We start from the raw sequence: 9,106 nt of genomic DNA on the forward strand, positions 1-9,106 counted from the left end.
CTGACCGTGTCTGATTGGTAGATTAACCGCAGTGTTTTTATTCCTCCCTCCGTCCACAATAACATCACACACATCATGTGATTCACTTGATTTCTCTTTCTTTCATTAGTTTTTATTTGTTCTATCTTTTTTGTATGTGTGTGTACTTTTCAAAAGAAGAAGCTGTGATTCTCTTGATTTAGCAGCTTGTAACAGTAGTCTTCTCTCAGCCCACCGTGAATGCGTCTCTCCTCCCGGTGTTCCGGTTTTAAAAGTGACCCTGTAAACTGGAGACCTTCAGCTGAACGTGTCAGTGTTTGTGGAGTTTACACAGCTGTTGAAACACAGAGGGAGTTCCTGGGAATGCAAACTAGTTTAGTTTTTATTAAGATTTCAAAATATCCTCATCAGATATTTAATGATGGTCTAAAGACGTTTATGAGGGATGCATCCGGCTGAGAGTCTCCAGTTAACAGGGTCGCTGTTTAAACCAAAACACCGGCCGATCTCTGCGATCACGGCTTTTTGAGTTCAAAAGGATTTTAAAGCCGTGTTGAAACGTCTTTGCTACTCGCGCTTATCTCCTCTCACGTGTTGATTCATTCATTGCTTTTTCCATGTTTTTAACCGCAGGCGCAAAATTTTCACTGTTTTCATGTTTATCTAATTTTGGAGCACAATTTCAATTTTCAGGGAAATGTATTTTTTTTGACAGGCTCCGGGTCAACTTTTTTGTCAAATTTATTTAAAAAAAATATATATATATTCAAAACTTTTTTTTCAAAACTTTTTTTTCAAAACTTTTTTTTCAAAACTTTTTTTTCAAAACTTTAAAAAAAAAAAAAAAAGTTCAAAAAATTTTTTCAAAAATTATTTTTCAAATATTTTTTCAAAAATTATTCTTCAAATATTTTTTCTTCCAATTTTTCTTTTTTTGTCATTTTTTTTTAATTTTTTTTGTCATTTATTTTGATTTTTTTTCCAAAAACCCTTCCCAGTCATTGTTTTTTCCATCTGTGATTCACTTGATTTCTCTTTCTTTCATTAGTTTTTATTTGTTCTATCTTGTTTGTATGTGTGTGTACTTTTCAAAAGAAGAAGCTGTGATTCTCTTGATTTAGCAGCTTGTAACAGTAGTCTTCTCTCAGCCCACCGTGAATGCGTCTCTCCTCCCGGTGTTCCGGTTTTAAAAGTGACCCTGTAAACTGGAGACCTTCAGCCGAACATGTCAGTGTTTGTGGAGTTTACACAGCTGTTGAAACACAGAGGGAGTTCCTGGGAATGCAAACTAGTTTAGTTTTTATTAAGATTTCAAAATATACTCATCAGATATTTAATGATGGTCTAAAGACGTTTATGAGGGATGCATCCGTCTGAGAGTCTCCAGTTAACAGGGTCGCTGTTTAAACCAAAACACCGGCCGATCTCTGCGATCACGGCTTTTTGAGTTCAAAAGGATTTTAAAGCCGTGTTGAAACGTCTTTGCTACTCGCGCTTATCTCCTCTCACGTGATGATTCAGTGAATCCATTGTGATGAAATATAGCACCATCTAAAACAGACCAGCTGAGTCTCTTCATGCTAACAGGCTAACTGTTGTGTTGCTCATAATGATACCTGCCTGTCCGTCTGCTTCTATGGGGTCATCTGTGATGAATGGCATTCCTCTTTGTGTTACTGCCCTCTGCTGGTCTGGTGGTGTAGTGCATTTACTTTGTTTTTTCTCGATACGTCACTGGTCTGATTTGCACAATCTACCCGGGACTTCAGCCTACGGTCGAATGGGGGCACAGGAACCTTTTAGTTCCTTGGTCGAAATGCACCTTTAGATTATTAACATTAACATAAGAAGTTCTTGAAGGGACTCTCTGACACGTAACTTCACTGACCAAAATGTTAAACTAAACTAGTTTAGTTTGGTTTATTAGCATCCAAAGTGACAAATACAGAGACGTATTTACAGTTGCAGAAGCAGAGTCTGATTTACTGTACACCTTTTAGTTAATACACACAGAATCTGAGTGCAAATGTACCAAACACGGTCTGGTACTTGCCTGTAGAGATGTTCTTTTCCAAAACAACCCCCTGCAAACACAGTCACATACTTATTTTGTGACTTTAACAAGGTAAGATCTAACCTTCAAAACAAGTACACATTCAGGTGTATTTACTTCCATCTGTTGTGTGTTTCCAGAGACCTGCAGCATGCAGAAGAAGGGACACATCAACACTGATGAGCGAAATGCTAAAGCCTGTGAGTCGACCAGCCAAACAAGCTTTGGTAAGAAAGTGACAATAATCAACATGTAATAAACGCACAAATACTTCTATGTGTTTGTTTCTGTAAGCAAATGAGCGTACAATCTGCATCCTGTCTATCCTCAGTGTTCAAAGTGCGAGTGGAACGACTTACAGAGGGATCGTCTTCTGACGTATATACAATGCGGGTACTTGAAGCCTTAAAAGAAGGTTGGTGTTTTGCTTTCATTTGCCCTCAAATGGTTCAAATGTTTCCTTCTCTCCTTACAATTTAACATCCACTTTGTTATTGTTTGTCACATATACACTTCATGCTATTTTCCAAGTATGAAGACACCACTAGCAGCCAACATCCTTTGTTTGAGTTTCAAATCAATCAATCTTTATTTATAAAGCACCAAATCACAACAAAAGTTCTCCTCAGACTCGTTCCAAACAGAGCCGGTCTAGACCGTACTCTATGTTCTATTATTAACAAAGACCCAACATCAAGACCGGATCAGATCCAGTCCCATCTTCCAGACAGGACTCAGTCTGATCTCATCTTAATCCACCATGAGCAGAGCACTTTGCAGCATTTAGCAAGTTACAGTGGCAAGGACAAACTTCCTTTAACAGGCAGAAACCTCCAGCAGGACCAGACTCATGTTAGACACACATCTGCTGAGACCGTGTTGGAGAGAGGGATAGAGGGAGATGAAGAGAGAGAGAGATGATAGTGGGGAGACGGATAGTAGTAGTTGTAGCAGCTGGAGTCTGGCACGTCCACAGCAGCAGAGATCCAGAGGAACCTACGAGACAAGGGAGCTCAGGGACTCCAGAAAGGTCTAAGAAAAGAGAGAAGAGAGGGAGACCAGAAGAAAGAAAAAGAGGAGAATAAATGGTGAAGGAATGACAGAAGAACAAAGAGAGAAGTGAAGAAGGAAAGGAAGAAGGAAGGAATGAAAGGAAAAAGAATAAAAGAGAGAAAGAAAGAAGGATAGAAAGGAAAAAGGAATGAAAAGAAAAAGAAAGAAAGAAAGAAAGAAAGATGAACAGAATGGTTAGTAACTTTAATGGGACAGGAAGAGTTAAAGTGAGAGACAGGCAGAGAGAGGAGAGAGAGGGAAAGACAGGATCCCAGTGTGTCAGTCTAAGCCTATAGCAGCATAACTAAGACCTGGTCCAAGCCTGATCCAGCTCTAACTATAAGCTTTATCAACAAAGAAAGTTTGAAGCCTACTCTTAAAAGTAGAGAGTGTGTCTGCCTCCCGGACCCTGACTGGTTATCTGATTCCAAAGGAGAGGGGCCACTAAACAGCTGACACTCTAGAAGTTCTTGGTCCTTGTGAAGAACTAATCCAGAGCAAAACACCACGACACATTAGGGATGTGGTTTCCGTATGAATTACATGAAAGAGACAAGACATGGTTCCAGAGGGAAGACAGATTGCAAAAGTATTTTTTTTTTATGACTACCACCTCTTCTCTTCCTGTGTGACAGAAAGTCATGATGTGGGTCCTCAGGGTAAAATTCGCACTTTCCTCAGTGTTCCACACTGCAGAGAGTCTTTGGGCCTGAGAACAGGCAATACCTACCTGATCATGGGCACATCTACAGATATTCACAGACACGACAAAGACCAGTTGTAAGTTTCTCCTCTGTTTTATTTCTAATCATGGTTCATTTAGTTTCACATGATCAAATCACATGTTTAAAATTCCATCATTCTGAATTTTAAAAGCAGTTCTTACCATTGCCTTGATTTGGTAATCACATGAAGTCATGTCTGGAAAAAAAATTGTCCTCTTGGATGCCTCTCCAGTGGATTAAATCCATCCATTTTGAAGGCTTGATGTGTGTTTTTCCTTTGCTCTCATTAGGTTTCAGTATGTCCTCAGTGAGAGTACCTGGATCGAGTACTGGCCCACAGAAGCAGAGTGTCAAGTTGAGGAGCACAGACCGAGCTGTTTGGGCTTGGACGAGCTGTCTCAAATGTTGATATTTTTTGGATGTCTTTTGTAGAAAACCTCGAGGAAATAAAGTGTTTATTCACTCATTTTGCATTCTTCTGATTTTGTACAAAACTGAACTACCAGTCAAAAGTTTGGAAACACCTTCTCATTCAAGGGTTTGTATTTATTTTAATTATTTGAATGTAGGCCTCTCCAATCCTCCCCTTTGTCACTACATATTCACCATCCACTATGAAATTAGTGAGAGGAATGAAAAACAATTTAGTTTCCAGCACATATATAATATTTTAAGGAGGAGGGACCCCCCAGCACCTTGGGGGACGGCCCGTGCACCTCCTGCTCCTTATTATGGGGGACAGGTTTGCTTCCCCTCACATAACCCTAACCCCTAACTTTAATCTTAAACCCTAAAAAAAATCACATCCTGCAGCTGTTTTTGCTTCTTCACCACAATATCCAGTTCACAGTGTGTTTTAGTTGTTGATTAACGTATGTTCATCTGTTATCGTGCACACTTTTGTCAGAGCTTGGTATTTTGTTTGGGTGGCTCCTCCTCCTTTTGGCTGAGTCAGTGATATTTCAGAGCGGCAGAGCGTTGATCCCCAGATTAAAGTCTAGACAAAGAGAGCAGCCGCCGTCACAACAACATCGGGTCACATTGTTCCAAACAGGGACACACGGCTCATCCTTTCCCTGTAAACAAGTGTCCATCCTCTATATGACGACAACTCAGCCTCAAAACCTTCACAACCACGAAGACCTGCACACGGACACTTCAGAAACCAATCAGATGCTAGCAAATATACGGATCTAACCTCCTCTCTGACATATCGGGCATTTAGTTTGTGTTTCAACTCTCTCTCCGAGTTTTCATCCAGGATGTTTGTCAGGACTTTTCTGCTCATCTGTGCTGCTGTTTTTCTCTGTACAGGTAAGACTGAATCTGGGCGGGTGTATAAACAATGCTCTGCACTCAAAAACAAAAAGATCTCTCGTTTAAAGCACTCCTATAGGGTTGGTAGGCTGGTGTTCTTGAAAGCGGTCCTGTAGGTTTGGTAGGCGGGTGTCTTTAAAGCAGTCCTTTAGGGTTGGTAGGCTGGTGTCCTTTAAAGCACTCCTGTAGGGTTGGTAGACTGGTGTCCTTTAAAGCAGTCCTGTAGGGTTGGTAGGCTGGTGTCCTTTAAAGCAGTCCTTTAGGGTTGGTAGGCTGGTGTCCTTTAAAGCAGTCCTGTAGGGTTATTAGGCTAGTGCCCTTTAAAGCAGTCCTGTAGGGTCGGTAGGCTGGTGTCCTTGAAAGCAGACCTGTGGGGTCGGTAGGCTTGTGTCTTTTAAAGCGGTCCTGTAGGGTCGGTAGGCTGGTGTCCTTGAAAGCACTCCTGTTGGGTCGGTAGGCTGGTGTTCTTTGAAGCAGTCCTGTAGGGTTGGTAGGCTTGTGTCCTTTAAAGCAGTCCTGTAGGGTTGGTAGGCCAGTGTCCTTTAAAGCAGTCCTTTAGGGTTGGTAGGCTTGTGTCCTTTAAAGCACTCCTGTAGGGTCGGTAGGCTGGTGTTCTTGAAAGCAGTCCTGTAGGGGGGATAGGCTGGTGTTCTTGAAAGCAGTCCTGTAGGGTCAGTAGGCTGGTGTCCTTTAAAGCAGTCCTGTAGGGTCAGTAGGCTGGTGTCCTTGAAAGCAGTCTTTTAGGGTTGGTAGGCTAGTGTCCTTTAAAGCAGTCCTGTAGGGTGGGTAGGCTGGTGTCCTTGGAAGCAGTCCTGTAGGGTCGGTAGGCTGGTGTCTTTTAAAGCAGTCCTGTAGGGTCGGTAGGCTGGTGTCCTTGAAATCAGTCCTGTAGGGTGGGTAGGCTGGTGTCCTTGGAAGCAGTCCTGTAGGGTCGGTAGGCTGGTGTCTTTTAAAGCAGTCCTGTAGGGTGGGTAGGCTAGTGTCCATGAAAGCAGTCCTGTAGGGTTGGTAGGCGGATGTCTTTAAAAGCAGTCCTGTAGGGTGGGTAGGCTGGTGTCCTTGAAAGCAGTCCTGTAGGGTCAGTAGGCTGGTGTCCTTGAAAGCAGTCCTGTAGGGTCCATCAGTTCAAGACCACCAAGCTAGAAACATGTGTTCGTCATTTTATTGGAAAAGTGAAATCAGGGCCGCTCAAGCAGACTGCCTGACTAGCTGAGCTAGCTCGCAGGCATCGCTCCATTCATATTGGTAGGGGTTATGTCTCTGATTGTTTGTGTTTTTTGGTCAGATCTCTGTAAACACCTGTGTTCAGATGAGCCTAATGAAGTTTCCTGTTTGTTTCCAGATGCTGAAGATAAATCAAGACTGTACAGACAGGTAAGAAACAAACCATCCCTTTAATGACATGAGCATAAATGAACTTCATTTTACAGAAACACAAGATCAGTGGAATAGAACCTCCGGCAGAGATATCTAATTAGAGATATCTATATAGTTTGATGTTGTCACTGTCATCAGTTGTGTCGTACAGTCCATTGGTCTTGAAGTCCATAAAACATACAGTCCATTAGTCCTGCCGTCCGTTAGTCGTATGGTCCGTTTGTTGTTTGGTTCGTTAGTCGTATTGTTCGTTATGTCTTAGGCGTGCTGTCCATTAGTCTTAAGGTCCGTTAGGCGTGCTATCCATTAGTCTTACGGTCCGTTAGGCGTGCTGTCCGTTGTGTCTTAGGGTCCGTTAGGCGTGCTGTCCATTAGTCTTAGGGTCCGTTAGGCGTGCTATCCATTAGTCTTACGGACCGTTAGGCCTGCTGTCCGTTAGTCTTACAGTCCGTTGGGTTTTATGGTCCCTTAGGCGTATTGTCGGTTGTGATATTAGGCGTGCTGTCCATAAGTCTTAAGGTCCGTTAGGAGTGCTATCCATTAGTCTTAAGGTCCGTTAGGCTTGCTATCCATTAGTCTTACGGGCCGTTAGGCGTGCTATCCATTAGTCTTACGGGCCGTTAGGCTTGCTATCCATTAGTCTTACAGGCCGTTAGGTGTGCTATCCATTAGTCTTACGGTCCGTTAGTCCATCGGTCTGTTAGTCGATCGGTCCGTTATGTCGTATGGTCCGTTATGTCGTATGGTCCGTTGTCTCGTATGGTCCGTTATGTCGTGTGGTCCGTTATGTCGTATGGTCCGTTATGTCGTACGGTCCCCTAGGCGAGCTGTCCGTTATGTCGTATGGTCCGTTATGTCTTATGGTCTGTTAGTCGATCGGTCCGTTAGTCGACCGGTCCGTTAATCGATCGGTCCGTTAGTCGATCGGTCCGTTATGTCGTATGATCCGTTATGTCGTACGGTCCCCTAGGCAAGCTGTTCGTTAGTCCTATGATCCGTTATGTTTTATGGTCTGTTAGTCGATCGGTCCGTTAGTCGATCGGTCCCTTATGTCGTATGATCCGTTATGTCGTACAGTCTGTTAGTCGATTGGTCCGTTATGTCGTACGGTCTGTTAGTCGATTGGTCCGTTATGTCGTACGGTCCGTTAGGTGTTCTATCCATGAGGCGTACTCCTGTATGAACCTGTGCAGCGTTTACTGAACTCACTCAGATCGGCTGCTCTGAACCTGAAGCTCAGAGTTTCTTGTTGGAGGGTAAACCAGCTCAGAGTTCAGGGTCACAGTCTGTTCAGCCTCCTCTCTGAATCTGCTGTCTGTTGATCTTCTGATGTGTTTATTTTATAGAATGCTGTTTTTTAATGTCAGATGTTGTTTGTTGTTGATGTTGTTGTTGTTGTTGTCTTTCAGCCCTCCTGTGTGGGGTTGAGCTTGGCACAGGCATGCCCTTTGAATTACTCTCCCGTGTGCGGCAGTGATGGAGTCACATACCCCAACGAGTGTTCTCTGTGTGTCCACAGACTGTGAGTGCTGAACAACTAATCACTATCATTAATCTGATTCATTAAAATCAATAATCTGATGAGGATATCTGGTATGCACTGATTGGTTGCTTCCCTGACCAATCAGAGAAGAGGAGGATTGAAGACTGTTTAATCAACAAAATCAAACATGTCTAATTATAATTGATCTTTTATGTATTAGGAGCAAACTGATTATTGATTCATGTTGACCAGGAGTTTAAATTATCAGTTAATATTGATCATTAATTATTGATTATTTCTCTGTTCAGGGAGAAAAACGTCGACATTATGATCGTCGCAGAGGGACCCTGCTAGGGATGACATCATCCTACCCCTACCGAACTGATGACGTCATCACACCAAACATACACATTACACACACACACACACAAACGTGTTATCGTGCAGTGTTCTATATTCCTTTATATGTGAATTAAAAAACAAAGATTGTCTTTTTCTCTAACTTTGACTCGTCGTCCTGTTTTTTGGAATCGGTTTGAAATGTCCCCACAAAGATGGTTCCCACACATCCCTAACAATCAATCATTTACTTCTTTTTTTGAACAATTTTTATTTAAAGTTGTACACATAGTATGTTACAGAGTCTGTTTAGAAGAAATTAAATGAGAAAACATTAGAACTCGGCAGGCATTTCCAGGCAGGCAGTCATAGATAGGTTCCTAGTTTTGGTCTCATCCACACAAATAAACAAGGAGGGAAAGACCCCCCCCCCCTCAAGTTACTCTATCATAATTGTTTGGCAGTTGAAGGTGCTTAATTACAGGAGCCCACAAAGTTAAGAACAAATCCAATCTACAGTGAAGTTTTGCAGTTATCTTTTCCATCAGATAAACTGTCTTTAATCTCTCTTTCCATTGGTGAAGGGTGGGAGGTAGTGGTTTCAGCCAGGTCAATGTTATCATTTTCCTGGCTACTAATAAAAGGCCATGCAACAATTTGACTTTCTTTTTGTCCATAGCTCCCTCTGGGACTAAACCTAATATGTAATATCGTGGATCCAATGGCAAATCAACCTTCAAAATAGATCGAACTTCTATTTGGATCCCTAACCAAAAGTTT

The 9,106-nt window shown here is 42.4% G+C and overlaps 2 protein-coding genes across 2 annotated transcripts in view; both read left to right on the plus strand.

Annotated features, from left to right (window-relative positions):
• The window catches only part of LOC117817291 (complement C3-like), a 29,843-nt gene extending 25,501 nt beyond the window's left edge, over positions 1-4,342 (plus strand). The window contains exons 38-41 of the mRNA XM_034689908.1: positions 2,173-2,259; positions 2,364-2,447; positions 3,721-3,865; positions 4,101-4,342. Coding sequence (XP_034545799.1) covers positions 2,173-2,259; positions 2,364-2,447; positions 3,721-3,865; positions 4,101-4,242 — 458 coding nt within the window. The 3' untranslated portion in view covers positions 4,243-4,342. The remainder of the gene's footprint in view (positions 1-2,172; positions 2,260-2,363; positions 2,448-3,720; positions 3,866-4,100) is intronic.
• Positions 4,343-4,793: 451 nt separating this feature from the next.
• On the plus strand, positions 4,794-8,489 carry si:ch211-195b11.3 (uncharacterized protein LOC100334344 homolog). The gene is made up of 4 exons (XM_034689942.1): positions 4,794-5,124; positions 6,470-6,501; positions 7,914-8,026; positions 8,296-8,489. Exons 1-4 carry the CDS (start codon positions 5,073-5,075, stop codon positions 8,339-8,341), a joined length of 243 nt encoding a protein of 80 aa, XP_034545833.1. The 5' UTR covers positions 4,794-5,072; the 3' UTR covers positions 8,342-8,489.
• Positions 8,490-9,106: the final 617 nt, after the last annotated feature.

This window comes from Notolabrus celidotus, chromosome 8, assembly GCF_009762535.1.
Source record: "Notolabrus celidotus isolate fNotCel1 chromosome 8, fNotCel1.pri, whole genome shotgun sequence".
NCBI classification, from domain to species: domain Eukaryota; kingdom Metazoa; phylum Chordata; class Actinopteri; order Labriformes; family Labridae; genus Notolabrus; species Notolabrus celidotus.

Excerpts from the sequence above, each read along its gene's own strand:
- si:ch211-195b11.3 (XM_034689942.1), top strand. The coding sequence starts at position 5,073 with ATGTTTGTCAGGACTTTTCTGCTCATCTGTGCTGCTGTTTTTCTCTGT. Across the intron at positions 5,125-6,469 it reads TGCTGTTTTTCTCTGTACAG|ATGCTGAAGATAAATCAAGA; the intron begins GTAAGACTGAAT and ends GTTTGTTTCCAG. Across the intron at positions 8,027-8,295 it reads TCTCTGTGTGTCCACAGACT|GGAGAAAAACGTCGACATTA; the intron begins GTGAGTGCTGAA and ends TTCTCTGTTCAG.